Source organism: Ascidia mentula, chromosome 5 (genome assembly GCF_947561715.1).
Source record: "Ascidia mentula chromosome 5, kaAscMent1.1, whole genome shotgun sequence".
NCBI lineage: Eukaryota > Metazoa > Chordata > Ascidiacea > Phlebobranchia > Ascidiidae > Ascidia > Ascidia mentula.
This window is the reverse complement of record NC_138570.1, coordinates 16,191,809-16,205,773: the sequence shown is the minus strand read 5'-3', so window position 1 is coordinate 16,205,773 and position 13,965 is coordinate 16,191,809. Positions and strand designations below refer to the sequence as shown.

Genomic DNA, 13,965 nt, shown 5'->3' with positions numbered 1-13,965 from the left:
TATATAAGCGCCAAGTTCTTACAGCAACGCACGGCTGTGACTTCTGTTCCGGAACGGCGAAAACCTGACCTGATTCAGCAAATCTTAAGCACACAGGAAAAGGTTACTTGGGGACATTTAGGCTTGAAATTTGTTTCATTTGGGAGGACATCTTTGATGTAGGTTATACGACAATTCGTTTAGACTCTTTAGAGCGAGACAACAAAGCATCGATAAAATCTGAATTTGCTAAAGTTTCGTTGGCAGACATAAGGAATCCGCTACCTTGCCAAGTGTAGTCAAATACGCAATATAATAATATTGATGTCACAATTTGTGCAGCAGGTTTGATTTATTGCATTGCGAAGTTACGTGCTTCGATAATGTTGGTGTCTTGTAATTTGCAGTACTAGGTTGCTTAAGTGATGGTTGGTAACAATTTAACAGGTATAGCTACTATAAAATGGTCATTACTTTTTTGGACAAAAAAGTAGCTTGATACGGCCACAGGTTTCTGAGATACATTCGATTGAAGTTTCGTTTTAACCGTTGCCACTGGAATCGTGCGAAAGTGAGATTAATGTTACACGAGGTCATAAAAGGCGTTTCAGTCGCGCGAGAGCTGCCAGCGAGGCTTATGCGTAAGAATGTATAACATTGTTGGTCGCTGTTATTGCAGTTTTCCATATTTTTAAGTTGACGTAGAACCGAAATACTTCGTAAATTTATTTATTGCGGATGAACCTTTAGTTTTACGCAAAGTTGCCATGACTGTATCACATGCACTTTAAGGGGAAATTCAAGATCATTGCAGTGAAGAGGTAAGTAATATTTAAAAGCAGGAATAGACGATCCACTGCGTTCTTTCTTCTATAAAACATTTGTTAAATTTTTTTTTGCAGAAAGTTGATGTTTTGTGCTTGTAAGTGTTTGGATTTTTAAACGCACTATGGAAAAAACATATGACGATAACTTCTTGCCGCTTCCCATTCACACGGGGCTACAACAAGAAGTTGCTGTTGTTCCGGATGGTACAACTTATGAAGATGTTGCTAGGAAAATTGTGGAAAGGAACGGCGGGCAGAAGGTCAGCAGTCAAATAAATAGCGACATTGTAAGATCCGTTGAACGCACCCCGGTTCTTGGCGCCGAACGTCAAACGAGGCGGAATTCCTGCAGTTCAAACGCGTATCCTTAATGGGCCTCAAACTCGTTCACTCAGCAGATGTTATTCTTGTTATCGAGTGTGCAGTACGCAAGAAAGAATGTATTTGAAATGTGGACAAAATACACGTGGACCCTTAGAACACGGTTTCTACACAGAAGGCAATGTGTCAAACAAATACACTTCACACGTAGATAATTACAGCATAAGGCTCACCAACTATTTGGGAACCGAAAAAACTCTTGACCACAAAGACGGTTCAAGCAGTTACTGTCACACACCTAAACGAAACAGGCAACATAAACTACAATGCGCCACTATGACGTAACACACACAATGCTTACCGATAGGGCAGCTATATACTATTCAGCGACCTGACTTCTAAGTCATCGCAATTAAATTTGCCAAAGTTACAATTTACACATTTCGGTTATTTGGTACTTCGGTCGTTTCACACATATGTACAAATAGACTCACCAGAAAATGCTCGCTCGCAACACAAAAAACCCTTTGCAAGAATGAAAATGACGTAGCACTGTGCTGTACAGTTGTCGGACACAAATAGGACAGAACCACGTTGCGTTGTCACTTAAAACTTGGTCTCTTATTATTACGTCACAGACCGTATGAGATTGCAAAACACATTAGTGTAGAGAAAAATGTGCATTCATAGAAATCGGCAATTACTGGCAAACAAGATGTAACAGACATAGAACGGATAAAACCAATCTGTATTTCATTGTATACATTTGGTTATGAGTGTTTTTTTTATGAATTTTTTAGGATTTCGACGAAAGCTTTTTGCTTGGAGATTTGGGAATTGTGCTCGAACAATTCAAGCAATTCAGACAGGAACTTCCAAGAGTGGAAGTGTTTTATGCAATAAAGGCGAACGCTCTTCGTCCATTGCTAAGCACACTCGCTGCGTTAGGATGTGGATTTGATGCTGCCAGCAAAGTAAGTCTGTCAAAGTTATAAAACAAAGCGGGAAGTTTCTGTTTATTCCAAATATTTTCCACAACAGTTACGTTAGTTTCAAGACCATATAACAGATGCAAAATTCATGTAGCCAAACACTTCAGCTATTTCGACAAACATTCTTAATCATAAGGGCTGTATTGTTTGTGTTGAAACTTAACGCCACATAAATATTTGTTTGTTTTTTCGCGCCAGTGTGAAATAGACATGGCTCTGAAAACTGGAGTCCAGCGGGACAATATTATCTACGCAAACCCCTGCAAGTTCGCATCACACATTTTAAACGCACGTGAGAATGACGTCAGAATGACGGTGTTCGACAACGAAGAGGAATTGTTGAAAATGAAGAAGTTGTTCCCAAACGCAAAGTGAGTTAAAAATAAATTGTCAGATAAGATGAAACAATACACCTTTTCCAATTTTAGTGAAATGCGCTGTTTTCTTTTCAAGCAGATCCAAGACCATGTTACGACATGCATAAAATAGCTATACGTAATTTGATATTCCCGCTACGATGTAAATACATACGATAAACACAGCACACCAGCATCTATTTCTACACATATATACGTGGATTCAATGGTTAAAGATGTTAATAATCAAAGTCGAACACTTGCATTGGTTGTATGAGGAAAAAGGAAAAAAAATATTAGTTGAAAACATTGTTATGCGAAAAATAGGTGCTGTGCCAACCAATCTTTTTTTGCAGTTGCATTCCGAAAAAAGATACTTAACTTAAATCTGCGTTAACATTGACCGTTAATTTGTAATATCTCTGTCAGCTTTATTGAAAATTACAAAAGAGCCAACTTTATAATACTTTAGACTTGTGATGAGAATTGAGGTCGACGATTCAAGCGCACGAGTACATTTTAAAATCAAGTTTGGAGCAAATCTTAACACGGGAAAAGAATTGATCAAAAAGGCAAAAGAACTTGACCTTGACGTCATTGGAATAAGGTGACGTCAGTGTTTTTAAATTCCCCGAAACTTTTTTAATAACCTGAATGATACTGACTGGAATTTTGTACCGACTTGCGTTTTATTGTAATGAGGTTGGTAACAACCAAAAGTTTGTTTTGTATTTGTTTTTTATGTTTTTTACTTCTTTGGGTCAAAGGGAAACTTTTGAAAACATACATATATTGAAGGCTGTGTCAAAACATGTTCAGACATTTAGCTTTGTTCAGACACTTTCACTTCTTCGAATGATGCAAAGATAAATTCTTACTGATGATCAGAATCTGTTTTATTTAGTTTTCACGTCGGTAGCGGTTGTCCAAGTGATGATTCCTACAGAATGGCGATAGAGGAATCTAAACAACTTTTTGACTTTGCTCAGAAAGTTGGCTATGACTTCAAACTTCTAGATATTGGTGGAGGCTACCCTGGAAACGAGGAGTCTGAAAAGATTACGCCGTTTAAAGAGGTTGGGAGTCTTCGATACTGTTTTTATTCGGTTCGGTATAATGTAGATACAAAACAAGGAAACTTTACTTGCGATCCGTTTACGCGTTTAATATCTTAGATTTTTATCGCTAGATGGCAGCAGTGATACGAAAGACTCTCGAACACAACTTTCCCGCATCAAGCGGTGTGAGGATAATATCGGAACCGGGGAGGTACCTCCCAGGACCAGCGTTCGGAATTGTCACAAACATTTTCTCCAAGAAAACTCAGCAAGGTTTTTGGGGCAACAATTTATTTGTCCAACAGTTCTTAGCTTTGGTGCAAAATGCTTGAAGTGTTTTACCTTCAACAAGAAGGCCAAAACTACGATGCTGGACGTGTTTAAGTGGACGATTCAAAAACACCTGCTTCATCATCAGTGCTCTTACAGTCTATGCAGCCAGTTTAGTAACAGCACCGATGATGAACACAACAGGTGTGTTTGAAACGTTTGCTTAAATATGTCTTAGCTTTGGCTTTCTTACTGAAATTTCTTAGCTTGTTGTCAAAGTTGTTGTTTGGAAATTTATTGATGAATTGGAATTACTCTTGGCTGCTTATCTATTGACTTGATGCCAGAAGCTGTTCGTGTGTTTTTGTAATTGTGAAAATACGTTTTATTGGTTTTCGAAACATTTGTTTGTCTTCAGATCACGTTTATTATTACGTTGGTGAAAGTATCTACAACAGTTTCACTACCACTTCTATGGAAATGTTTCCCGCCTTTCCACAACCATTGCAGGTATGCTGCGGTCTTGTAAAAATAAAGAAAAATGTGCAAATAACCCAAGAAAATTTCACTTATTCTAATGATAATAATCTCAAATTCGTGTCAAAACAAAAATCATGTCGTCATCACAGACTACAAACGGGAATCCCCGACCCTCTACCATATTTGGATGTTCGCTCGACGAAGGTGACGTCATTGCGAGATCGAAAAGTTTGCCGGAAATGAACGTTGGAGACTGGATCACGTGGAAAGGTGGGGAGACACTACAGTTTCATAAAAATGAGATTTTTGTGTTTCAATTAATTACATATCTATCCCCGTTTGTTTGTTACAGATATGGGAGCTTACGCATGTTACTGCAGATTAGGTTTTAACGGTTTCACCACCCACAAGGCCGAATTATTACATCACAAAGTCTAAATTGTAAGTGTTAAAGCACATATGTGGAATTTGTGGATCTTCAGTTGAGTCGTAAATTGCGGGTTGTCATCTCATATATTTGTAACTATTGACCAGTCCTGTACCCCTAACTTGCTGGATAAGTTTGGCATGCGAGGTAATGATTTATAGCAAGCCAAGTGATATAAATAGTAGTTCATGCTCTGATACTTTGCCATACGTCCGGGATTTAGTTGCATCAAATAGAAAGGTTGAAAGTGCCTATATTTGCATTTACCCATTGCATCTCATATGTTCACGTAATCACGTGACCTGGTAACCACAATAGGTCGGTGTACACATACAGGTAGGCACGCAAAGTCACTAAAATTTTGATATAGCGTCGTTTAAAACGTTGCCAATCACTGAAATAATTTGTATTGTTTTATTTGCAGCCAGGAGTTGAAGGAATTGTGTGTCTATCCGGAGTTGCTACCTCCAACCAAAAACGAAATATAAAAATTTGCAGGAGCAAACGATAAACATGACGTAATTTCACTGTTTAAACCAGAAGAAAGCAATTGCTTTTGTCAATGATGTGTTAATGTGCTTGACGACAAATTAAACGCGAATTGTGAGTTTACCACACCAATACAACAAAAAAAAGCAGACTTGTCAACATGAGCATACTGTCTTTTGCTGCACTGTGTGATGAAGTTGGAAGTGTTGTGACCTTAAACAATTAATTTCTTGTGGTCAGGACAACGTTTTAGAAAAAAGCTGGACCATTTGACATACTGTTTTCATCACTGGTTGGTGTCGGTATACTGTGGCGCCCGTCTGTTGCAAAATGAACCATCTTGTGCAAAACACAATTCTTGAATGGTTACGACACTATCGTGTAACGCGAGTGGCCGGGATAATTTGTAGGCTAACTGGAATATCTGTTTTCAAATCATGTTAAATTGATATCAACTGAATATTTTCTTGTTCATTTGAATTTAGAAGTAATTTCCTGTATTTTCTGTTCCTGTATTATATTATTTCAAGCGGTTCATGATATCACGTGACATTGTTGACCAATCAGCTCTCAGTAGGGGGAGCTTTCAAAAGCCTTGTGTGTACCTGTAAATTCATTCTACTAATATTTTACTTTACGAAACCCCAGAATTCTCATCTGATCTTCCGAATATTTCGAAACATCGTGTGGAGGTAATTTCTTACTATCTGGTAAGGTTTGAAACATTGATTTTTTTTTCACGCAAACTCCAATCCACGTCTGAATGTTAATTGGTAAGATAATTGTATTGAGAGAACTAGGTAGGATATTAAAAATACTTGACTATTCGAATTAAACATTAAATTAACAATTGAATTAACGAAACTTGATGATAATATTAAGTTGCAATGCTCAGTTCCAGTACAAAACGGGAAATTATTTACTCTACTGCGCCATTGGACACCGTTTGAAACAACAACCTAATCAGGGCAGGTTAGTAACCACTGTTCTGTTTTCAAGGTTGAACCATGGTTATTGTACTGGGCACAAAATTGGAAAAAAAACTCCAACTTTTTATGCGACACAGGCGTTCGACAGAGACGATTTGTCAGGTTTTCGTACTTTCGCAAACCTCGCGACACGATCAGTGAAGGGCGAAAAACTGTTACGCTTGAATGCGTATGCGACATTGAAACACGACCCGTTTTTGGACCAAAACGTAAAACCTGGACCAAACATTTTTAGGAAGCCAAATCGCGACATGAAAACATGTGCAAGAGACTGCAATCGTTCGCTATTTCACGGTGACTGTACAATACTGCCACGGTTATGACGTCATTATTTGTATGAAAGATCGCATGAATTACCTATACGCGCGTGGCAAGACAGACATAAATACAGCACCTAAATTCTCAGTGAAAAATTTAAATGGTAGTGGGAAATGAGATAAAAATGGTCTAGAAGACTTGTGAACCACATAAGCGCCAAGTTCTTACAGCAACGCACGGCTGTGACTTCTGTTCCGGAACGGCGAAAACCTGAGCTGATTCAGCAAATCTTAAGCACACAGGAAAAGGTCACTTGGGGTCATTTAGGCTGTACTGCTTGAAATTTGTTTCATTTGGGAGGACATCTTTTGTGTAGCCTATACGACAATTTGGTTGGACTCTTTAGAGCGAGACAACAAAGCATCGATAAAATCTGAATTTGTCAAAGTTTCGTTGGCAAACATAAGGAATCCGCTACCTTGCCAAGTGTAGTCAAATACTCGACTTAATAATATGTCACAATTTGTGCAGCAGGTTTGATTTGTTGCATTGCGAAATTACGTGCTTCGATAATGTTGGTGTCTTGTAATTTGCGGTACTAGATTGCATTAGTGATGGTTGGTAACAATTTAACAGTTATAGCTTGTTACTATTAGCATTAAAGTGTAACTATTCGAAAACAACGCAGTAATGTTTAATGTAATCGCATGATTGGCCGATTACGTAGCTCCTTACTTGGTACTTGGCGCAGGTCCTTCATCACATTGAAATCAGCACAAAGGTGAGGTTTAAGTTATGAAATCACACCCAAAATGAGGTCATGTAATGTCACTGAACAAACAAACTCACCATCCCCGTCTTATCACAGTAGTGTCGTAGCTAGTATGCCCTTTGGTCTTCCGAGACATATTTTTGTATGCTGTAAAACCTTGCCCTGGCCTTCGAGGCAACACAATTTGTGAATTCTTCTATTTTTGAAACTATTGGATATCTGCAACATAAGGCGGCTTCTCCTATCTAAGCAATGCATTTTTTGACGCGAGCGACTTGTGTGTCGTCAAATTCGCTACAGCAAAAAAGGTTTACGATTTTTGATCGCCGCTACTTTTCGTACAGATTTTTACATTTTTTAATTGACGTAGAACCGAAAAACTTTGGATATATGTTTGTTGTAGATGTGACTTTAGTTTTACGCAAATTTGCCATGACCGTGTCGTATGCACTTTAAAAGCAGGAATAGATAAGCCACTTGCCCTCTTATTAGTTGAAATTGACTCCAGAAAATTAAAATTTTGTGCTTGTAAGTGTTTGTATTTTTAAACGCACTATGGAAAAAACTGACAACGACAACTTCTTGCCGCTCCCCATTCACACGGCGCTACAACAAGAAGTTGCTGTTGTTCCGGATGGTACAACTTATGAAGATGTTGCCAGGAAAATTGTACAAAGAAACGGGGGGCAGAAGGTCAGCATTCAAATAAATAGCAGTTCGAGATAAAAAGGGATAAATTAATTTGTATTTCATCGTGTACATTTGGTCATGAGTGTATATGTACGCGTTGCTTCGGTGAATGATTTGCGACAATTCGCATTTAATTTTTTAGGATTTCGACGAAAGCTTTTTCCTTGGAGATCTAGGAATTTTGCTCGAACAATTCAAGCAATTCAGACAGGAACTTCCAAGAGTGGAAGTGTTTTATGCAATAAAGGCGAACGCTCTTCGTCCATTGCTAAGCACACTCGCTGCGTTAGGATGTGGATTTGATGCTGCCAGCAAAGTAAGTCTGTCAAAGTTAAAAAACAAAGCGGGAAAGTTTCTGTTTATTCCAATTATTTTCACAACAGTTACGTTAGTTTCAACAAAAAGACGTCCGTGTAACAAAAGTAAAATCTTGACAAGCGACTCAGCTGTTTCGACAAACATTCTTAATCGTATAAGAACTGTGCACCAGCAAGCATTATAGGCATAGACCAGAGACTTTCACGGCAAATTAAAGAAATTGAATTCTTAATCACATGGGCTATATATTGTTTGTGTTAAAACTTAACGCCACATAAATATTTGTTTTACTTTTTGCGCGCCAGTGTGAAATAGACATGGCTCTGAAAACTGGAGTCCAGCGGGACAATATTATCTACGCAAATCCCTGCAAGTTCGCATCACACATTTTACACGCACGTGACAATGACGTCAGAATGACGGTGTTCGACAACGAGGAGGAATTGTTAAAAATGAAGAAGTTGTTTCCAAACGCAAAGTGAGTTAAAAATAAATTGTCAGATAAGATGAAACAATACACCTTTTCCAATTTTAGTGAAATGCGCTGTTTTCTTTTCAAGCAGATCCAAGACCATGTTACGACATGCATAAAATAGCTATACGTAATTTGATATTCCCGCTACGAATCGTTGCAAATACATACGATAAACACACCACACCAGCATCTATTTCTACACATATAAAATGGATTCAATGGTTAAAGAGTTTAATAATCAAAGTCGAACACCTGCATTGGTTGTAAGAGGCAAAAGGAAAAAAAGATTAGTTGAAAACATTGTTATGCGAGAAATAGGTGCTGTGCCAACCAATCGCTTTTGGCAGTTACATCCGTAAAAAAGATACTTGAATTTAATCTGCGTTAACATTGACCGCTAATTTATAACAGTGAGATAAATTGTCAGATATGATGAAACAATACACCTTTTCCAATATTAGTAAAATGCGCTGTTTTCTTTTCTAGCAGATCCAAGACCATGTTACGAACCAGAGGGATGTTAGTTGACAAAAAAAAATCGCCAGTTAACAAAAGTTTGAACGCGCGTTACTCGGCCACCTTACGAGGTAGCGCCATAATTTTTTCACACGATACAGACCATAGGCTGATCTTTCCAACGATACCAAAATTATTAAAAAAAATATATTCATATTCGGTTATGAATATGATTTGCGAATTATGACATAAGTCGCGAAAACAAGATTCGCTTCGCTAAATTTTAAAGCATAAAATTCTACGCGCTAAACCCTTTCAAACGATATCAAAACTTTTGAAAAATTCGCTGGGGCTTGTGCAGAAAAATGAATTTATATTTTTGAAACATGAAAAAATATCGATTTTTCCTTAATAACTTTTTTTATCGTTATGGCCCAAGTTTCAATTTACAACAATACAAAAGCTCAAAAATCAGGCTTTCCAAAAATATTAAACATGTCTAAAAAAACATTGAGCTGCCGCTGTTACGACATACCTAAAATAGCTCTACGTAATTTGATATTCCCGCTACGAATCGTTGGAAATACATACGATAAACACACCACACCAGCATATATTTCTACACATATATACATGGATTCAATAGTTTAAGATGTTAATATTCAAAGTCGAACACCTGCATTGGTTGTATGAGGAAAAAGGAAAAAATAAATAGTTGAAAACATCTGCGTTAACATTGACCGCTAATTTATAATATCTCTGTCAGCTTTATTGAAAATTACAAACGAACCAACTTTATAATACTTTAGACTTGTGATGAGAATTGAGGTCGACGATTCAAGCGCACGAGTACATTTTAAAAACAAGTTTGGAGCAAATCTTAGCACCGGAAAAGAATTGATCAAAAAGGCAAAAGAACTTGACCTTGACGTCATTGGGATAAGGTGACGTCAGTGTTTTTAAATTCCCTGAAACTTTGTAATAACCAGAATGATACTGACTGGAATTTTGTACCGACTTGCGTTTTATTGTAATGAGGTTGGTAACAACCAAAAGTTTGTTTTGTATTTGTTTTTTATGTTTTTTACTTCTTTGGGTTAAAGGGAAACTTTTGAAAACATACATATATTGAAGGCTGTGTGTTCAAAACATGTTCAGACATTTAGCTTTGTTCAGACACTTTCACTTCTTCGAATGATGCAAAGATAAATTCTCACCGATGTTCAGATTCTGTTTTGTTCAGTTTTCACGTCGGAAGCGGTTGTCCAAGTGATGATTCCTACAAAATGGCGATAGAGGATTCTAAAGAACTTTTTGACTTTGCTCAGAAAGTTGGCTATGACTTCAAACTTCTAGATATTGGTGGAGGCTATACCCTGGAAACGAGGAGTCTGAAAAGATTGCGCCGTTTAAAGAGGTTGGGAGTCTACGATACTGTTTATTCGGCAAAAATCACTTAACTGTGATGATGTGACGCGGTTCGGTATAATGTAGATACAAAACAAAGAAACTTTACTTGCGATCCGTTTACGCGTTTAATATCTTAGATTTTTATCGCTAGATGGCAGCAGTGATACGAAAGACGCTCGAACACAACTTTCCCGCATCAAGTGGTGTGAGGGTAATATCGGAACCGGGGAGGTACCTCCCAGGACCAGCGTTCGGAATTGTCACAAACATTTTCTCCAAGAAAACTCAGCAAGGTTTTTGGGGCAACAATTTATTTGTCCAACAGTTCTTAGCTTTGGTGCAAAATGCTTGAAGTGTTTCACCTTCAACAAGAAGGCCAAAACTACGATGCTGGACGTGTTTAAGTGGACGATTCAAAAACACCTGTTTCATCATCAGTGCTATTATACAGTCTATGCAGCCAGTTTAGTAACAGCACCGATGATGAACACAGCAGGTGTGTTTGAAACGTCTGCTTAAATATGTCTTAGCTTTGGCCTTCTTACTGAAATTTCTTAGCTTGTGGTCAGAGTTGTTGCTTGGAAATTTAATGATGAATTGGAATTACTCATGGTTGCCTATCTATTGACTTGGTGCCAAAAGCCATGTTCGTGTGTTGTTGTAATTGTGAAAATACGTTTTGTTGGTTTTTGAAACATTTGTTTGTCTTCAGATCACGTTTATTATTACGTTGGTGAAAGTATCTACAACAGTTTCACTACCACTTTTATAGAAAAATTTCCCGCGTTTCCACAACCATTGCAGGTATGTTGCGATCTTGTAGAAATAAAATGTAAAAAAACGAAAATGTGTCAAAACTACACTCAAGAAATTTGGCCTTTTGAGTCTCACCATTTCACATATTCTAATAATAATAATCTCAAATTCGTGTCAAAACAAAAATTATGTCGTCATCACAGACTGCAAACGGGAATCCCCGACCCTCTACCATATTTGGATGTTCGCTCGACGGAGGTGACGTCATTGCGAGATCAGAAAGTTTGCCGGAAATGAACGTTGGAGACTGGATCACTTGGAAAGGTGGGGAGACACTACAGTTTCATAAAAATGAGATTTTTGTGTTTCAAATAATTACACCTCCATCTCCGTTTGTTTGTTACAGACATGGGAGCTTACGCATGTTACTGCAGATTCGGTTTTAACGGTTTTACAACCCACAAGGCCAATTATTACATCACAAAGTCTAAATTGCAAGTGTTAAAGCACACATGTGGAATTTGTAGATCTTACAGTTGGGTCGTAAATTGCAAGTTGTCATCTCATATATTTTTAACTAACCTAGTCCAATATCCTTGACTTGCGAGCCAAGTTTGGTATGAGAGGTTGGCAAACCAAGTGATAAAGTAGTTCATGCTCTGACACTTCGCCATGCGCCAGGGATTCAGTTGCATCGGAAAGAAAGGTTAAACGCGTGTAAATGTTTATATTTACTCTTTACAATTCATATGTTCAGGAGGCCAGGTAACCAAAATAGGTCAGTGTACGCATATAGGTGGGCACGCCAAGTCCCTAAAATTTTGATATAGCGTCGTTCAAAACTTTGCCAATCACTGAAATAATTTGTATTGTTTTATTTGCAGCCAGGAGTTGAAGGAATTGTGTGTCTATCCGGAGTTGCTTCCTCCAACCAAGAACGAAATATAAAAATTTGCAGGAGCAAACGATAAACATGACGTAGTTTCACTGTTTAAACCAGAAGAAAGCAATTGCTTTTGCCAAGGATGTGTTAATGTGCTTGACGACAAATTAAACGCGAATTGTGAGTTTACCACACCAATACAACACCAAAGCAGCATTGTCAACATGAGCATGCTGTATTTTGTTGCAATGTGTGAAGGAGTTGGAAGTGTTGTGACCTTAAACAATTAATTTCTTGTAGTCAGGACCACGTTTTAGAAAACAGCTGGACCATTTGACATACTGTTTTCATCACTGGTAGGTGTCGGTATACTGTGGCGCCCGTCTGTTGTAAAATGAACCATCTTGTGCAAAAACACAATTCTTGAATGGTTATGACACTATCGTGTAACGCGAGTGGCCGGGATAATTTGTTAGGCTAACTGGAATATCTGTTTTCAAATCATGTTTAATTGATATCAGATTGTGTTCAACTGAATATTTTGTTGTTCATTTGAATTTAGAAGAAATTTCCTAAATTTCTAAAGATTACCACGTGATTATTATATACCGAAACATCACATCGCGTAAAGTTTGCAGCAAATAAGTTCTAAAAGAATTGCCATCGCTTCAAGAAGGCTTGTAACCATTGAAGTGCAAAGTTCTTGAAGCAACGCACTTCTGCTCTGGAACGGTTTTAATACATGATTCAGCAATTCGGTGCAAGGGAAATCCAAGGTTACTCGCCGTCACTTAGTTTGTACTGCTTAGAATTTGTTGCATTCGAGAGAACTTTTATGGATATTTTGGATATTAACCAGTTGGAAATTATAGGGTTGTAGATGGGTAAATAGTTGGTATCGAAATATACTAAAGTAACTAACAAAGAAATATTAAAATATTTTGTTTTGTATTCATTGTGTGTCAAACACCTATTGGCAATTGGTTACGACATGCAGTCGAAAAAGTTGGCGAAAATGTAACGATTAAATGCTTACATAAAAAATTACAATATTGGTAGGAAATTAGTATTCGGTTTAAACTGAAAGTGGGAAATTAGATACAAATGCTTTCCACAGTACTAGGACAAAACATTTTGTTTTGTAGTGCAACATACCAAGAGAAACCAGCAAATATACTGTGCAATATTTAGTTAGCAGCATTGTATAAGCATTGTATAATTCATCTCGTTTGCAGCATTGCACAAGTATTTGCGAGCCCGTTACCATAGGCATTGCATATTTCGCAAGTTTCGATCCAAGTGTAAACATAATCCCATAAGGTGACCCAAATGATTTATCCATCGAATGTTCTCCAGTAAAGTGATTCATTCAACATCCTGTTTACCACATAAAATGTTCTCCTATGCTTATGTAACACCACATCTTTACTCTTGTATTATACTAATCATTTGAATGCGTCCCAGATAACACATGATGGATCGCCTTCCTCCAGTGCTCTCCCAGAATGTGTCTACCAGTAACTCAGAGAATCATTCGTCTCAAGCACATGTGTATCACTATATCCTGTTTATCACATAACAACGATGCGCCAGTTTACAATATCCTGTATTTTCTGTTCCTGTATTATATTGTTTCAAGCGGTTCATGATATCACGTGACATTATTGAACAATCAGCTCTCAGTAGGGAGAGCTTTCAAAAGCCCTGTGTGTACCTGTAAATTCATTCTACTAATATTCTACTTTTTTTTTCACGCATA

General features: G+C 37.6%; 1 protein-coding gene and 1 pseudogene across 1 annotated transcript; both read left to right on the top strand.

Annotated features, from left to right (window-relative positions):
• Positions 1-928: 928 nt before the first annotated feature.
• LOC145903048 (ornithine decarboxylase-like) lies at positions 929-4,721 on the top strand. Its single transcript, XM_082991135.1, has 9 exons — positions 929-1,066; positions 1,928-2,101; positions 2,318-2,490; positions 2,948-3,082; positions 3,380-3,551; positions 3,665-3,806; positions 4,222-4,313; positions 4,433-4,553; positions 4,636-4,721. The coding sequence occupies exons 1-9, from the start codon at positions 929-931 to the stop codon at positions 4,719-4,721; spliced, it is 1,233 nt and encodes a 410-aa protein (XP_082847261.1).
• A 3,052-nt stretch (positions 4,722-7,773) lies between these two features.
• LOC145903046 (ornithine decarboxylase-like) lies at positions 7,774-12,271 on the top strand (annotated as a pseudogene).
• Positions 12,272-13,965: the final 1,694 nt, after the last annotated feature.

Excerpts from the sequence above, each read along its gene's own strand:
- LOC145903048 (XM_082991135.1), top strand. The coding sequence starts at position 929 with ATGGAAAAAACATATGACGATAACTTCTTGCCGCTTCCCATTCACACG. Across the intron at positions 3,807-4,221 it reads CTCCAAGAAAACTCAGCAAG|ATCACGTTTATTATTACGTT; the intron begins GTTTTTGGGGCA and ends GTTTGTCTTCAG. Across the intron at positions 4,314-4,432 it reads CCTTTCCACAACCATTGCAG|ACTACAAACGGGAATCCCCG; the intron begins GTATGCTGCGGT and ends TCGTCATCACAG.